Consider the following 17,641-nt stretch of genomic DNA (forward strand, 5'->3'; position numbering starts at 1 on the left):
GTGTTGAAAGTGTAGCCTTGTTTCTTCTTACTTGTTATAATAAAATGTGATAGAGAAGAGAGAAACATAGGGAATAGCTGTGAAACAGAAAAGACCTAAGATTTAATAATTTGGGAAATTCTCAGCCCATCTTAATTGCAAAAAACATTGAAATTAAGAGATTCATTGTTAGGAAAGCATGCTCTCGAGAAACAGCCATGGTTGTGACTACACAATCTATTGCTAGTATCAAGATCAAAAGATCAAGATATTCTGTCACACAAAAAGCTCTTTGAAGAGATTAAGTATGACTTGCAGGTCCCCTCAACACAAACAGAGAACATCTAAGAAGTTTAAGGGTATTCCTCAGTCATCTCAGCAAAAGCCAAAAATAGATATGGGATTATGGAGGGGAAAAAAATCAGATAAATCTCTTGTCTAATGGATGGAATCCCAGTTTTATACAGGAGACTCACAAAGTTCTTGAAAAGTATGGGGTCTTGCTCTGTTCTGGCTGGAGTGCAGTGACATGATCATAGTTCACTGTAACCTTGAATTCCTGGGCTCAAGCCATCCTCGCCTTGGCCTCCCAAGGTGCTGGGATTACAAGTGTGAGCCACCACACCTGGCTTGAAAATTTTATACTGGTAGGAACACTGTCACCTTAGATCTAAAAGGACAGTGAGAGAATGAAATTAAAGAGTCTAGAACTTCCAATATTCTATACATATGAGACTGACAGAAATCTGAGCTGCCAGCCCTTGCTACCTTACATGAAGAAGTAAGGACGACTCAGAACAGAGGCGAGCCCAGACTGCAGAGCTGTGAGCCCAGTGTGCAGGGCCCTGACCACAGATGGCATTCCCAGCTATTGATACCTACAGGACTTTGCCAAAGTGGATTTCAAAATTTTTTAGGAGTCATGCCCCCATTTCCATTTTCTTCCCTTTTGAAAAAAATGCATGTATAACTATTATCTTAGGTCTGTCCCACCTTTTTGTTTTTGGAGCAGACAACTAGTTTTCCATTTTGCAGGTCCACAGATGGAGAGGAATTGTGCCCCAGGATGAATTATACTCAAAACCTCACTCATACCTGATTTAGACCATTTAGATGATGAGATTTGGGACTTTTGAACTAGTGAGATTTTGATGAGATTTGGACTTTGAGTTGATACTGTAATGGGGTAAGATCTTTTGGGAACTTAGGATGGAATGAACATATTCTGCATTTAGGACAAGTGTGAAGTAGGCAGAATAATTCTGGAAAAGATGTCCATGCTCTAATCCCCAGAACCTGTGAATATGTTACAAGGCCAGTGGGACTTTTGCATCTGGGGTTAATATTGCAATGCGCTACTTACCTCAGGTGGGATTAATCTAATCACACAACCCTTAAAAATGGAGAATCTTTCTCAGCTGCAGGGAGAAAGATTCAAGAACAGAATAGTCAAGAGATATGTCAGGGTGATACGGCTACTTAATGTCCCATTACTGGTTCTGAGATATAGGAGGCTACCTGCTAGGATTGGAGAGGGGCCCCTAAGAGCTAAGGAAACCAGGACTTCAGTCTTACAACCTCATGGAATTTAATTCTGCCAACAAATGAACAGGAGGCCAGGCGCGGTGGCTCACACCTGTAATCCTAACACTCTGGGAGGCCGAGGCAGGCGGATTGTTTGAGGTCAGGAGTTCCAGACCAGGCTGAGCAAGAGCGAGACCCCGTCTCTACTAAAAATAGAAAGAAATTAGCTGGACAGCTATTTTAAAATTAAAAAAAAAAATGAGCAGGAATCCTATTCCACAGAGCTTCCAGAAAGTAACATGACCTGCCAACATCCGGGAATATCGGATGCCCTGGGGACTGCTGGTGGGGCATCAGGTATGAAGGCGCTGGGTCCTGCCAGGCTTGGGCAATCCTGGAGAGGCCTGGATTCCTCAAAAGGTGTCCATGCCAAGTAGGTGGCTGCCTAGAAGTCTAGAGAGATCCCTGGTCTGGCTGGTTGTGCCTCACTGGGCTTTCTGGCCTCCCGGTGCCAGGTCCTGCTGCCCAGACCCCTGCAGCTGCAGCAGCCCTGCCTTTGGGATGTCCATGGGCGTGACCAGCACCACTTGGCATTCCCTCTGACTCGACAGTGATGGCGACAATGATTCAGTGCCCCCAAGTTTGGCCCAGTGCCTCCAACTCTGCTGCAAAATCTCCACCCCAGTTGCCCAGCTCAGGTGTCCTGCCTCCTGAAGTGCTCTGTAGTCCCTTTTGAAAACCAACCTGCTGTCCTTTGACATTTTCTTTCAGGTCTATCTCCCAGGATTGTGTTTGGCTAGAAGGCATAGTTGAAATTGTGATTGCTCCTGTGGTTCCAAACATGAAAGCAGAGCTTTCCCAGGTGAATTCACCTGAAAATGGATCAAAGATCTGAATGTATGAGCTAAAATTAAACTTAGAAGAAAACAGGTGAAAATCTTAATGACATTGGACTTCTCAATGATTGCTTGCATATGGCACCAAAGGCACACAGGCAGTAAAAGACAAACAGACAAATTGGACTGTCCTCAAAATGAGAAACTTGTATATCAAAAGCCACTATCAACACCCTAAAAAGGCAACCTACAGAATGAGAGAAAACATTTACAAATTACATATCTGATAAAGGATTAATATCCAGAACAGCAGGATGGAGAAAAGACAAAAATCAACTTGTGGCAGGGCCTGAGGAGAACTCAGCTAGCCTAGTTTGCAACATGACCTTCACCGTTATGAGGACCCAAAGTGACTCATTGGCTGAAAGTGTCCCTCTCAAGCCTGATGCAAGATAGTGTCAGGGAAGAGAGGGCCCAAAGAAACCAAAATTCCACTCAGGGAGACACATCTTCGGGGGTCAGGCCAAAGGAGGAGCGGCCACAAATCAGGACACTGAGACCTGGGGCTCTGTTGTGAAGGACTACAAACATCATGAACAGTCGGCAGCAACTGGGAAAACCTTGAGTTGGTGTCTATGGGAAGAAAGGTGCAGATGGAGACCAGCTATCCACATGTTCAGACAGCAGAGTTTGGGGAAGGCACCGGGAAGAGTTTATTCCACGCAACACCTTCTTGTGTTATTTTCTTAGAAAATAGCAGGCAGCCTGCATAGAACAAGTTCTGCAGACTAAGGATAGCGAGGAAGGGAAGGAGCGAGCCCAGTGGAGCGCCGGGCGCTGGACCACTAGGGGCCCAGACGCGCGGTGTGGATGGAAGAGACCCCCGAAGGGCGCCTGCGCCCCCTGCCGAGCGCGTCAGGAAGGGCCCCGGCCCATCCCACTGTTTCCAAAGGCTGTGTCGCCCACCGGTCGCTCAGGAGGCTGTCCCAGCTTAGCTCTTGAGATCAAATCCCGAATTTTTGCCCAGACTCCCGCTTTTTCGCTGCAGCGACCCTCGCTCCTGCCCCAGAGGTCGGCGCAAAGCCGGGAGTCCAGCGACCAGAGCCCGCAACTGCCGGGCCCCACGCGGCGCTCAGTCTTCCCCTCCCGGGGAAGCCTTCCCCGCGGTCCCTGACAGCGGAGGGGCCCCTCAAGGGGGTCATGTGCAGAGTTCTAAAAAGATACTATACTGCAAACGTAGCTTCTCCCCAGGACGTAAAATTAACAGAGATTTTCACTTTCCATTTTATAAATATATACACAGTATAATACTCCTTAATAAACAATAGTTAATTTGATATTTTATACATTCAGAATTTTCTATTAGAATAGGAATACGTAGTGCATGTATTAAAGTTTTACGTTTTATGAATAAATATTGATTTTATAGGAAGGGGGACCAGAAGCAGAGATCTCTCCTTGTCCATCTGCTTCAGAGCTGTCCAGTATCCCTCCCTCTTCCCCATCATGGTCCTGTGTGCTGTCCTTTGTCCTTCACAGAAGCTACTGAATGTCACAAAACTGGCTTCAATGCTTCAGGCTGCATGCATGTGAAGAGCAATAAGATAGTTTATTTGCTTCTGGGTACCAGTGGATGTCTACTTGGGTTGGCTTCATGGAGTCTGAAATAATGTCTAAATACTTCAGTGATCAGTTGCACTACAGAAGTAAGTATACAGTTGACCTTTGAACAATGCAGCATTTAGGGGCACCTACCCCTGGAAGTCAAAAATCTCCCTTTAACTTTTGCCTTCCCCCAAACCTAACTATTAATAGCCTACAGTTGATTGAAAGCCTTACCAATAACATAAATAGTTGACTGACACATATTTTGTATATGATTATATACTATATTCTTACAATAAAGTAAACTATTGGCCTGGCACAGTAGCTCATGCCTGTAATCCCAGCACTTTGGAAGGCTGAGGTAGAGGATCACTAGAGGCCAGGAGTTCAAGACCAACCTGAGCAACATAGTCAGACCCTGTCTCTACAAAAAAAAAAAAAAATAGAAAAGTTAGCCAGGTTGGTGCTGAGCGCCTGTAGTCCCAGCTACTTGGGAGGCTGAGGCAGGAGGATCACTTGAGCCTAGGAGTTTGAAGCTGCAGTGAACTGATAATGCCATTGTATTCCAGCCCAGGCAACAGAGCGAGACCCTGTATCAAAAAAAGAAAAAGAAAAAGAAAAAAAGTTATAAGGAGGAGAAAATACATTACTATTCATTAAGCGTAAGTGGATCATCATCCTGGTAGTTCTTCATCCTGGTAGTTGTCTTCACATTGAGTAGGCTGAGGAAGAGGAGGAAGAGGAGGGGTTGGTCTTGCTGTCTCAGGGGTGGCAGAGGTGGCAGGGGAGGCAGGAGAGACTGGCACTCTCGGTGTGCAAATGGACCCACGCAGTTCAAACCCCTGTTATTCAAGGGTCAACCCTACATAAGACTCCCCCGCAATCGAGCTGCGGCCCCTTTAAGAAACAACGAAGCCCCTCAGTCGCCCTAGAGGGTTGAGCCTTCGTTTCCCAGCGGTCCACCGGATGCTGCTAGGCCTTTTCTTCGGGAGTGAGCGACTGGGGCGCCCTCTGGGGCAGCCTGTGCAGCTGTGGCAACTACATTACCCAGAAAGCCGTGCGTTGAGCGGTAGTGCGTTAATCCAATGAAAACCCAGGATATCGGCGCTTCTGAGTGGGCCTACCCCTTGGGGCGGGACTTCCTGCATCTTCGCCGCGGTCATTTTGGCTGCCCTCCGGTCAGTTCTCTCGGTCAGCAGCTCTGGTGCGCGGCATCGGGACCAAAGCGACGGCCGGAGAAGGCGCGAGAGGCAGGTCTGAGGGGTGGCGGCGGCGGCTGACGGCTGTGCCCGGGTCTCCGCCCCGGTCGCCCGCCGTTCCTGACTCCGATCAGCCCGGTGACCGATGGCGGCGGCCGCGCTGAGGGACTCGGCTCCGGTAAGTGCTGCGTCCTCCATGCTTCACCTGCCATCCCCGACCCCCACACACCCAAATTCTACAGCCCCAGTGAGGGGCTCCTGCTCAATTCCCTGCAGCCCAGGCCCCTGTGTCCACGACAGTGAGGCGCTCCCGGTTGGGGTCTCTATTTCCGACATTCAGTGTGGTTGTTGGGTGGGAGAGTGTGACAGGCAGGGGAGCCCGTGCGTACAAAGGCTTGGAGGTGCGACTGAGCCGAGAGCGTTCGGGAAAAGTGGGTTCCACGTTGTTATCGTAGAGAACAAAGTTTAAGACAGTTTCGCACCTGCATTAGTAGGCTGAGGAGTTGGACCTTTATTCTTAGGGATATGGGAGCTATGGAGAGTTCTGAGAGATTCAAAGACATGATCTGAGTTAGGGTTTGAAGAGTCCTCCGAAGGCTGTTCATTGGAAGAACATACTATAGAGGGTGATGAGGATGCTGAGGCAGGAAGTTGAGTATTTTTCCAAGGCCGCATGACTGGTAAGAGGCAGCGCTAAGGACTGAGGCACAGAGGTTAGACAGCAACCCGAAGCTGCCTGGTTCTGGGACAGGACCAGGGGTACAGGAAAGGCTTGTGCCCGTGGAGCACCGCCATGGTCACATCCCTCTAGGGTCTGCCTCTTTCCACAGGTTCCCATGGCTGCAGAAGTGCTTTTGGAACTTACACAGGTAAGTGGAAGGTATCCCAACACCTCACTGGTCTGGAACCCCACTCACATTTTCTCTGAATTTGCAATGTCATGGGACTCTTCACCTACCATTCTCTCAGCCCTTAGGTCTGGGAACCCTGGAGAATTCCCAAGCTTGGGGTCCTGAGTCCAGGCCAGTAGTTATATGGATATGTTTCCATTTGGGGCAGCCATTGGAAAGAGATGTGGAAGCTTATGATAGGAACAGGCACCAGCATGTGGAACTGCTTGGAGGTGACGCTGAGCTGGTTCAGAGAGCTGTAGGTCTCCTTTCTTTCTGGTGGTAACAAAGTTCAGGCGGTGGGGAGGCAGGAGTCAGGCTTGGAATGACTGCCTGTGAAGCTTGGCATCTTATTGTGGAGGAAGTGGGAATTTGGGCTCAGAGGAGGGAGGTTATATTATTCAGGTGTTGCAGAGTGGAAAACAGAATGAACACAGTGACCAATGGGAACATAAAGAGAGAAGAGATGCCAGTGGCACCAGGGTCTAGTGTCTCCTCTGAGTTGGGTGGCTTGGGAGGAGAATAGATATGGTGGTAGATATGTGGGGACATAGATTGTGAGTCTTCCAGAATGAGACTGTTCATGGTTTCATCAGTCCCTGTCATGCCAGGGCATTGTGACCTTTGAAGACGTGGCTGTGTACTTCTCCTGGGAGGAATGGGATCTCCTTGATGAGGCTCAGAAACACTTGTACTTCGATGTGATGCTGGAGAACTTTGCACTTACATCCTCCCTAGGTAAGCCCTTCATACTCATTCTTGTGCCTTGGACTAGGTTCTGCCTTTCCCCTTTTCCTCAGGAGCAGCTCTGTCCTTCTCATATCTAGACCATAGGCACTGCTTCCTTCCCCACTTCCCTAGGTAGGTGCTATGGGCTGAGTACATGCCTACTTCCCTCTCCTTATCACCCTTGCCCAAAAGACTCAAGGGTAAGGATTTGGGATCAGTAGACTTAACAGTAAGCCTAATAAATCCCACCTGGCTTGCCAGTAGGCTTACAATAAGCCTAATAGATCTCACCTGGCTTGCCTTCCCCCTGTCTGGTGACTGTCTAGCACCCAAGTTTCACTCCCTTTCTGTACCTGACATTCCTTTGTACCTGATTATGCCATGAAATGTAGTCACTGACATTGTCACTGTTTACACAGACTGTTCCTATAAGAACCTCTTCCAAGTTTTTTTTAATTGTGGTAACATATACATAACATAAAATTTACCATTTTAACCATTTTTAAGTATATAGTTCAGTGGCATTTAATACATTCACATCATTGTGTAACCATCACCAGCATCTTCCCCTAGAACTTTTTTGTCTTGCAAAACTGAAACTCTCTACCCATTAAACAATAACTCCTCCCATCCCCTGCCAACCATCATTCTACTTTTTGTCTTCATGAATTTGTCCACTCTTAAGTACCTCATATGAGTGGAATTATACAGTATTATTTCTTTTGTGTCTGGCTTATTTTACTTAGCATATCTTCAAGGCTCATCCATGTTGTAGTGTATATCAGAATTTACTTCCTTGTTAAAACTAGATAATACTCTATTGTATGTATGTACCACCTTTTGTTTATCCATGTATCCGTCAGTGGACACTTGGGTTGTTCCACCTTTTGACTATTGTGAATAATGCTGCTGTTAACATTAGTGTACGAATATCTTTTTATGTCCCTCCTTTCTATTCTTTTGGGTAGACACTCAAAAGTAGAATTGCTAGATCATATGTTAAATCTATTTTTAAATTTTAGGAACCAGCATACTGTTTTCCATAGCAGTTGCACCTTTTTACATTCCCATGAGCAGTGCACAAAGGTTCGAGTTTTTTCATATCCTCACCATCACTTGTTATTTTCTTTCTTTTTTTTTTTTTATAATAGCCATCCAAGTGTATGCGAGGTGATATCTCATTATGGCTGTGATTGGCATTTCCCTAAGGACCCTTGATATTGAGCATCTATTCATGGGCTAATTGGCCATTTGTATGTCTTCTTTGGAGAAATGTTTATTTTTTTTAATCAGGTTTTTTTATTGTTGAGTTTTAAGTGTTCTCTGTATGTTCTGGATATTAATCCTTTATCAGATATGTAATTTGTAAATGTTTTCTCCCATTCTGTAGGTTGCCTTTTTAGGGTGTTGATAGTGGCCTTTGATATACAAGTTTCTCATTTTGAGGAGAGTCCAATTTGTCTGTTTGTCTTTTTACTGCCTGTGTGCCTTTGGTGCCATATGCAAGCAATCATTGAGAAGTCCAATGTCATTAAGATTTTCACCTGTTTTCTTCTAAGTTTAGTTTTAGCTCAATACATTCAGATCTTTGATCCATTTTCAGTCAATTTTTGTATATGATGTCAATAACGGTCTAACTAACTTTGTTCTTTCAGATATGGATATTCAGTTTTTCTGGAATCATGTGTTGAAAGGTCTGTTCTTTCCCCATTGCATGGTCTTGGCTCCCTTGTCAAAAATCATGTGGCCAGATATTTCAGAGTTTATTTCTGTCCTGTCTATTCTTTTTTTTTTTTTTTTTTTTTTTTCAAGAGAATTAAATCGTTTATTGATTACACATGATAATGGTTGATACACAAGCTTCATTCCCATCTATAATTTTATCTGGTACCATCATTCAATTTAGGTATATTGCATAGGATATGCCAACAATCATCTTTATAACCAATAATTCCATGATTTTCCTTGGATGACCCCTTTTAATGGTGAACTTTAGGTCACAACAGTAACCATCAGTTCAACCACACCAAGGTTTCTGAAGACAATGGCTTCTCCACCCAAGCAGGTTGTAAATGAATTTCAAATAGAACCTGGCATCACCCTGAAGGAATTCTATCTTCACACTTTTGGGGAAGTTTACCAAAATGGCTTCAGAGTAGACTAACTTTACACAGCACATTTAAAAAAAAAAAAAAAAAAAAAAAAAAGACACATTTATTCAGCGTCATGATCAGACTATTACATTTAGCAATCAACAGCATGGGTGCAAAAAAAAAAAAATCTACATTAAAACCCTTTGTTGGAATGCTTTACACTTTCCACAGAACAGAAACTAAAATAACCTGTTATACAATTAGTCACAAATACAGTCCTCGAGTTTTTTTGCCCATACACATGAGTATTGTCTAAAACATGTCTTCTTTGTAGCAGCTAGGCCCTGCCACCACTGTGCTTGGCTGAGTTCACAAATCTGTTGTAACCTGTAGCTTCCCTGTCACTTCTCTGGCTCTCCTCTCCTGCTAAGCTTTGTTTCCTGGGAATAATCAAAACCTTCTGCCACTGCCATAGCTACTGCTGCTACTGGAACCACCATAGCCACCTTGGTTTCGTGGTTTGGCAAAATATTGGCCTCCACCACCATAGGGGCCAGAGCTTCTGCCTCCAAAATTTCCTCCCTTCATGGGTCCAAAATTTGAAGACTGATTGTTGTAATTGCCAAAATCATTGTAGCTTCCACCACCTCCAAAATTGCTTCCATCATTACCAAATCCATTGTACCCATCCCCACTGCCACCATATCCGCCACCACCACGGCTGCCACCAAAGCCACCTCGACCACTGAAGTTTCCTCCACGGCCAAAGTTGTCATTCCCACCAAAACCACCTCCACGACCGCCACCAAAGTTTCCAGAACCACTTCGACCTCTTTGGCTGGATGAAGCACTGGCCATCTCTTGCTTCGACAAGGCTTTCCTTACTTCACAGTTGTGGCCATTCACAGTATGGTATTTCTGAATGACAATCTTATCCACAGAATCATGGTCATCAAAGGTTACAAAAGCAAAGCCCCTCTTCTTGCCACTGCCTCTGTCAGTCATGATTTCAATCACTTCAATTTTCCCATACTGTTCAAAATAGTCTCTTAGGTGATGTTCTTCAGTATCTTCTTTAATGCCACCAACAAAGATCTTTTTCACAGTTAAGTGGGCACCTGGTCTTTGAGAATCTTCTCTAGAGACAGCTCTCTTTGGTTCCACAACTCTTCCATCCACCTTGTGTGGCCGTGCATTCATTGCTGCATCCACCTCCTCCACTGTGGCATATGTGACAAACCCAAAGCCCCTGGAGCGCTTGGTGTTTGGATCTCTCATTACCACACAGTCCGTGAGCGTTCCCCATTGCTCAAAATGGCTCCTCAGACTCTCATCGGTCGTTTCAAAGCTCAATCCTCCGATGAATAGCTTCCGCAGCTGTTCGGGTTCTTTAGGAGACTCTGACTTAGACATGACGGCAGTGGGAAGAGAGACTTCAACGATGCTTCCTCGGCAGCGTCCACGGGCAGAAAAAAGCTGTCCTGTCTATTCTATTCCATTGGTCTATATGTCTGTCTTTATGGCAGTATCACTGTTTTAATTACGATAGCTTTGCAGTAAGTTTTGAAATTAGGAAGTGCAAGTCTTCCAATTTTGGTCTTCTTTTTCAAGATTGTTTTAGCAGTTTGGTATGCATTGTGTTTCATATGAATGTTAGAATGGATTTTTCTATTTCTGCAAAAAGAATGTCATTGGGATTTTGATAGGTTTTGCATTTTCTGTAGATTACTTTGGCACATATAGATATCTTGATAATATTGAGTACTCCAATTTATGAATGTGCATACAGTGTCTTTTCATTTATTAATGTCTTTAATTTCCTTTAGCAATATTTTACAGTTTTTAGTGTACAAGTTTTTTACTTAAGTTAATCATTAGTGTTTAATTCTTTTTGATGCAATTATAAGTGAAATTGTTTCCTTACTTTCCTTTCCAGATTGTATTACTGTATAGAAATTTTACGACTGATTATTGTATGTTGTATTTGTATCCTTCTATTTGCTGAATTTGTTTATTAATTTTAACAGTTTTTGGTGGAATCTTTAGGGCTTTCTACATGTATCATCTGTGACCAGAGATAATTTTACTTCTTTTGCCATTTGGATCACTTTTATTTTTCTTACCTAATTGCTATGTGGAACAAAAGTGATGAAAGTAGGCATCCCTATCGTGTTCCTGAACTTAGAGGAAAAGCTTTTGTGCTTTCACTGTTGAGTATATTTTAGTTGTTAGTTTTTTGTATATGGCTTTTATGTTTAGGTAGTTTCCTGGTTTGCTGACTGTTTTCCTCATGAAAGGGTATTGCGTTTTGTCTCATGCTTTTTTTGTGTGCATTGGTTGAGATGATCATGTAATTTTTTTGCCCTTTTTGATTGATTTTTATTTGTTGAATCATCCTCCCATTCCAGGAATAAATTCTAGTTGGTCTTAGTATGTAATCCTTTTAATATGCTGCTGAATTCAGTTTGCTAATACTTTGTTGATGGTTTTTGCATTTATAATTATCAAGGATATTGGTCTAGTGTTTTCTTGCAATATCTTTGTCTCATTTTAGAATCCAGGTAATGCTGGATAGAATGAGCTTGAAGTGTTCACTCTACAATTTTGGGGGAGAGTTTGAAAAAGATAGTGTTAGTTCTTAGTTAAATGATTGGTAGAATTCACTTGTGATGTCATTTGAGTCCAAGGCTCTTCTTTCTTTGTTGATAGGTTTTTTGTTTGTTTGTTTTTGTTTTTTGAGACAGAGTCTCACTCTGTTACCCAGGCTAGCATGCCGTGGCGTCAGCCTAGCTCACAGCAACCTCAAACTCCTGGGCTCAAGCAATCCTCCTGCCTCAGCCTCCCGAGTAGCTGGCACTACAGGCATGCGCCACCATGCCCAGCTAATTTTTTCTGTATTTTTCTATATTTTTAGTTGTCCATATAATTTCTTTCTATTTTTAGTAGAGACAGAGTCTCGCTCTTGCTCAGGATGGTCTCAAACTCCTGAGCTCAAACGATCCACCCGCCTCCGCCTCCCAGAGTGCTAGGATTACAGGCGTGAGCCATCATGCCGGCCTGTTGGTAGCTTTTTGATTACTGATTTAATCTCCTTACTAGTTATGGCTTTATTGGGGTTTTCTATTTCTTCATGATTCAGTCTCAGTAGATATTGTGTACCTACAAATTTGTCCATTTAATCTCTGTTATTTAATTTTTTGGCCTACAGTTGATTTAGAACTATCACACAATCCTTTTTATTGCTGTAGAATTGGTAGCAATGTCCCCACGTTCATTTCTGATTTTACTAATTTGAGTGTTGTATTTTTTTTCTTAGTCAATCTAGGTAAAGGTTTTTCAATTTTGATAACCTTTTGAAAGAACCACCTTTTGGTCTTGTTGATTTTTCTCAACTGGTTTTCTTTTGTCTATTTTACTTATCTTGCCTCTAATCTTTATTATTTTCCTTTTTCTGCTTGATTTGACTTTAGTTTTTTTCTTCTTTTTGTAGTCCTTTCAGTTTTAAAAGTAGGTTGTTGAGCTGAGATCTTTTGTTTCTTGTTTTTTTTTCTTGCCAATTTGTTTTTTTACTTAGTCTAATATCAATTCCCTAGAGATCATTCTTCTTTTTTTTTAATGTTAGTGTTTATAGCTATAAATTTCCCCCATAGTGCTGCTTTTTCTGCATCCCTTAAGTTTTGGTGGTTGTTTTCATTTTCATTCACTTATAAGTATTGATTAATTTCCCTTGTGACTTCTTCTTAACCCCATTGATTGTTTAAGATTGTATTTTTTAATTTTTACAGATCTGTTAATTTTTCAGTTTCCCTGTTATTTCCAACTTCATCCTGTTGTGGTTGGAAAAGGTACTTTTTATGATGTTTATCTTTTTAAATCTAATGATGCTTGATTTATGGTCTACACTGAGGAATTCCCAGCTGCACTTGAGAAGAGCATGTATTCTGTTGTTTTGGGGTAGAATGTTCTGTATGTTTGTTAGATCTAGTTGGTTGTTTAGGTCCTGTATTTTCTTACTTATCTTCTCCTGCTTGTTCTATCCATTATTGAGAGTGGAGTATTGATGTCTCCAACTATTGTAAAAGTTTCTATTTTTCCATTTAATTCTGTCAATTTTTACTTCATGTGTTTTAATGGTCTATTATTTGCATGCATAAATGTTTATAATAGTTATATTTTCTTGCTATATTGAACCTATTATTAGTATAATGCCCTTCTTTGTCTCTTGTAGTTTTTTTTATTTGAAGTCTCTATTGTCTGATATTATTATAGCCATCTCTGCTGTCTTTTGTTTACTGTTTGCACAGAATATCTTTTTGCAGGCTGTCACTTTCAATTTATTTATGTTTTTGGATCTAAAGTGAGTCTCTTGTAGACAGCATAAAGTTGAATCATGTTTGTTTGTTTGTTTGTTTCACACCCATTCTGCCAATCTTTGTCTTTTGTTTGGAAAATTTAATCCATTTACATTTAAAGTAATCACTGATAAGGAGGGACTGACTTTTGTCATTTTGCTAACACTGGCCCAGGACAACTCAGCACACAGTAGAACACAGGAAAGTTAAGAAAGTTAAGCTGGTATAAATTCAAGTTAGGGTGCTATAACTTTAAGATGCTAAGTATAATCTCCATGGCAACTACAAATAAATAAATAAATAACTATAGAATGTATACAGAGGAAATGACAAGGAATTAAAATGTTTCACTACAAAAAAAGAAAACAAACACAGGAAGCAGTAATGCAGGAAATAAGAGACAAACAAGCTATAAGACATATAGAAAACAAATAGCAAAATGGCAGAAGTCAGTCGTGCCTTATCAGTGATTACTTTAAATGTAAATGTATTTAACTCTCCAAACAAAAGACAAAGATTGCCAAAATGAGTAAAAAAAAACCCAAAACGTGAACTGGCTGGGCATGGTGGTTCATGCCTCTAATCCTAGCACTTTGGGAGGCCAAGGCAGGAAGATTGCTTGAGGCTAGGCGTTCAAGACCAGCCTGAGCAACGTAGTGAGACCCCTATCTCTGCAAAAAGTATAAAATTTAGCTGAGCCTAATGGCACACACCTGTAGTTTCAGCTACTCAGGAGACTGAAGGAGGAGGATTACTTGAGGTTACAATGAACTATTAATAATGATGATGCCACTGCACTCTAGCCCAGGTAACAGAGTGAGACCCTGTCTCAAAAACAAACAAAAAAAGATCCAACTTTATACCAGCCTGCACAAAGCTATTCTATGTAAATAGTAACCAAAAGAGAGCAACGGTGGTTATACCAATAGCAGACAATACAGACAGTAGAGACTTTAAATCAAAAAAGATTACCTATTCCTCACACTCTTCCCTCTGTGATGTTTTCTCATATTGTTATGTCCTGAAGTGTGTATATATCATTTAATAGTCCCTGAACACCAGTTACTGTTCATCAGATTTTCCTGGGCCTACACATACGCTTCACAGCATCACAAGTCACCAACAGATATGATCCTGCTAAAAGCCATTGAACAGAGGAATGACTTATAAAATATGCCTCTTAGCCTGGGCCACACCTTATCCTTATATTCTGTGCCTGGTAAGCATACCCTGTTCTGTGACCTTAAAGGGCCAGTAATGCACAACAGCTGCTTCCTCAACCTGACTGCCCCTGTCCCCCAACTCCCTTTTCCTGAAAACAGTCCCATGGACTGGTTCTTAACTGTGTTAGATGTACTTTGTGATTGGGTTGCACCCTCCTAATAAAGGCAACATGTACTTCACCATCACTTCTTTGCTTTCAGGTTGTTGGCATAGAGTGGAGCATGAGGAAGCACCTTCTAAACAGAGCATTTCTGTAGAAGGAGAGTCACAGGTCAGGACTCCCAAAGCAGATTCATCTTCCCAGAATGCCTACCCCTGTGAAATATGTGGCCTGGATTTGAGAGATATTTTGCACTTGGCTGAGCACCAGGGAACACATCATGGGCAGAAATCATACACATGTGGAAAACAATTCCACTTCACTGCAAACCTTCAACAGCACCAGAGGCAACACATTAGAGAGGTCCCCTTCAGAAGTTCTGTGTACAGAGCCTCATTTATAAAGAGCTACACAGTTCCTGTGTCAGGGAAGCCCTTCACCTGCAAGGAGGTTGGGAAGGGCTTCCTGGCCAACGTGGGATTTCTCCATCAGCAGGCCATTCACACAGGAGAGAGGCCAAATAGCCATAACAAATGTGAGGTGCCCTTTCACAATGGAGAAAGTCACCACAGCTGGGGAGAATTCAAGAAACCCTTCAGCCACACAGACACACTTGTTCAGGACCAAAGAATCCTCACCAGAGAACGGCTTTTTGAGTGCAGCAAATGTGGGAAAGCCTGCACTCGAAGATGTAACCTCATTCAGCACCAGAAAGTCCATAGTGAAGAAAGGCCTTATGAATGCAATGAATGTGGAAAATTCTTTACCTACTATTCTAGCTTCATTATACATCAGAGAGTTCACACTGGAGAAAGGCCTTATGAGTGTCCTGAATGTGGGAAATCTTTTAGTCAAATCTACAGCCTCAATAGCCATAGGAAAGTTCACACTGGAGAAAGGCCTTATGAGTGTGAGGAATGTGGGAAATCCTTTAGCCAAAGGTCCAACCTCATTCAACATCGGAGAGTTCACACTGGAGAAAGGCCTTATGAATGCAGCGAATGTGGGAAATCTTTTAGCCAAAACTTCAGCCTGATTTACCACCAGAGAGTTCACACTGGGGAAAGGCCTCATGAGTGCAGTGAATGTGGAAAATCCTTTAGTCGAAGCTCCAGCCTCATTCACCACCGGAGACTTCACACTGGAGAAAGGCCATATGAGTGCAGTAAATGTGGGAAATCATTTAAACAAAGCTCCAGCTTCAGTTCACATCGGAAAGTCCACACAGGGGAAAGGCCTTATGTGTGTAGTGAATGTGGGAAATCTTTTAGCCACAGCTCCAACCTTAAAAACCACCAGAGAGTTCACACTGGAGAAAGGCCTGTTGAGTGCAGTGAGTGTGGAAAATCCTTTAGCTGTAAGTCTAATCTCATTAAACACCTGAGAGTTCATACTGGAGAAAGGCCTTATGAGTGCAGTGAATGTGGGAAATGCTTTAGCCAAAGTTCCAGCCTCATTCAACACTGGAGAGTTCACACTGGAAAAAGGCCTTATCAGTGCAGCAAATGTGGGAAATCCTTTGGCTGCAAATCTGTCCTCATTCAACACCAGAGAGTTCACCCTGGAGAAAGGACTTAGCTGTACAGGGAATATGCAGTTTTCTTTTAGTGTAATTACACTGGAGGAGACCACCTTTGAGAGAGCCATCTACCTGAATTAAAGCCCCAACATCTGAAGTTGCATGGTAAGGAAATTCTCCTTAAGTTCCAGGTGTGTGAAAGCTTTAAGGAATTGTGTTACACTTTCCAACCTGCCATTTATGGACCTTGCCATTTATGTCACTGACAGTTTCTGAGGCAGAAACCATGTCACCTCTACCACCTGCCAGATCCACACGGTATGCATCATTTGCCACCCTAGTCTGGTCAGGGAAGCAGACTGCTGTGTTCTTCCCATTTGTTGGAGGAAATCATGAGTAGTCTGACCCCTTAGGGGGTCCTCATTTCCTTCTCTCTGGCAAGTTAAGGCATGGACTTGACCCAATTTTGTACCACAGAACCAGATATGAGTTTTGTTGGCAGCTTGCCAAGAAGGACTGTCTTTTTCAGGGACATGTTGGTCTCATGTGATGCTTACATGGATTTTTTCCAGCCTCCAAGTCACCAACCTGGGACCTTCTTGCCTCACATTGCTTTAATTTTTGCAATAATAAAAGCTTTATTATTTAAACTACTTTAAATCTTGGGGTTTGATTCACTATATGAGGTTGTTTGAAAACAGAATTGGAACCTGCCAGAATTATGGAGTAAACACCTTAATGTGTGTGTGTGTGGAGAGGTATCACATTATTTGTGTGCCTCAGAGATGATAATATGATGGAAGAATATTGCTCTTTTTTTCAGTTTTGGCCTAATTTGAATTGTTTCCCAAGGCCTCCTAGGAAAGAATTCAGGGTTTTATGATCCTAATTTGTAGACTGTATGCCAGGATTTTTTAATAAGTTAAGAGGAGACCCTGAGGAGGCAGGAAGTTGAGACAACCCCCATTGCTTCTGGGAATAACATGAATTGTTGTTGTTTACAGGGGATATCACATAATGCCCAGTACTGTTGAGAGCAGTCTCTACCCCAGGTTCTATAAAGTCAAGTGCCCCGATACCCAAAATTTAGTAGGGAAGTGTCACTGTAAAATTGCAGGTGGGGGGAGAAGGTGGGGACAACCACTGAATTAATAGTGGAGTAGACTGCAGCAAACTAGATGGAATGTGCTTCTTGTAAAATGTTCTAGTGATTGAACAGGAGCGATGTGCATAGAAATTCTCAGGATCGCCAGGCATGTGTATTTTTTGTAGCTGAGGTCATTGTCAGAAAAAATAAGCTATGGCCGGGCGCGGTGGCTCACGCCTGTAATCCTAGCACTCTGGGAGGCCGAGGCGGGTGGATCGCTCGAGGTCAGGAGTTCGAGACCAGCCTGAGCAAGAGTGAGACCCCGTCTCTACTAAAAATAGAAAGAAATTATATGGACAACTAAAAATATATATATACAAAAAAAAAATTAGCCGGGCATGGTGGCGCATGCCTGTAGTCCCAGCTACTCGGGAGGCTGAGGCAGTAGGATCGCTTAAGCCCAGGAGTTTGAGGTTGCTGTGAGCTAGACTGACGCCACGGCAC

At 42.8% G+C, this 17,641-nt stretch overlaps 2 protein-coding genes across 2 annotated transcripts; one reads left to right on the plus strand and one right to left on the minus strand.

The window, feature by feature from the left end:
• The first annotated feature begins 5,118 nt into the window (after positions 1 to 5,118).
• Positions 5,119 to 16,660, plus strand: LOC138374482 (zinc finger protein 211-like). The gene is made up of 5 exons (XM_069457371.1): positions 5,119 to 5,321; positions 5,974 to 6,012; positions 6,113 to 6,292; positions 6,645 to 6,771; positions 14,632 to 16,660. Exons 1-5 carry the CDS (start codon positions 5,289 to 5,291, stop codon positions 16,107 to 16,109), a joined length of 1,857 nt encoding a protein of 618 aa, XP_069313472.1. The 5' UTR covers positions 5,119 to 5,288; the 3' UTR covers positions 16,110 to 16,660.
• Positions 9,231 to 10,321, minus strand: LOC138374484 (heterogeneous nuclear ribonucleoprotein A1). Its single transcript, XM_069457373.1, has one exon. The coding sequence runs from the start codon at positions 10,266 to 10,268 to the stop codon at positions 9,306 to 9,308; it is 963 nt and encodes a 320-aa protein (XP_069313474.1). The 5' UTR covers positions 10,269 to 10,321; the 3' UTR covers positions 9,231 to 9,305.
• Positions 16,661 to 17,641: the final 981 nt, after the last annotated feature.

This window comes from Eulemur rufifrons, chromosome 24, assembly GCF_041146395.1.
Source record: "Eulemur rufifrons isolate Redbay chromosome 24, OSU_ERuf_1, whole genome shotgun sequence".
In the NCBI taxonomy this organism is placed as follows: Eukaryota; Metazoa; Chordata; class Mammalia; order Primates; family Lemuridae; genus Eulemur; species Eulemur rufifrons.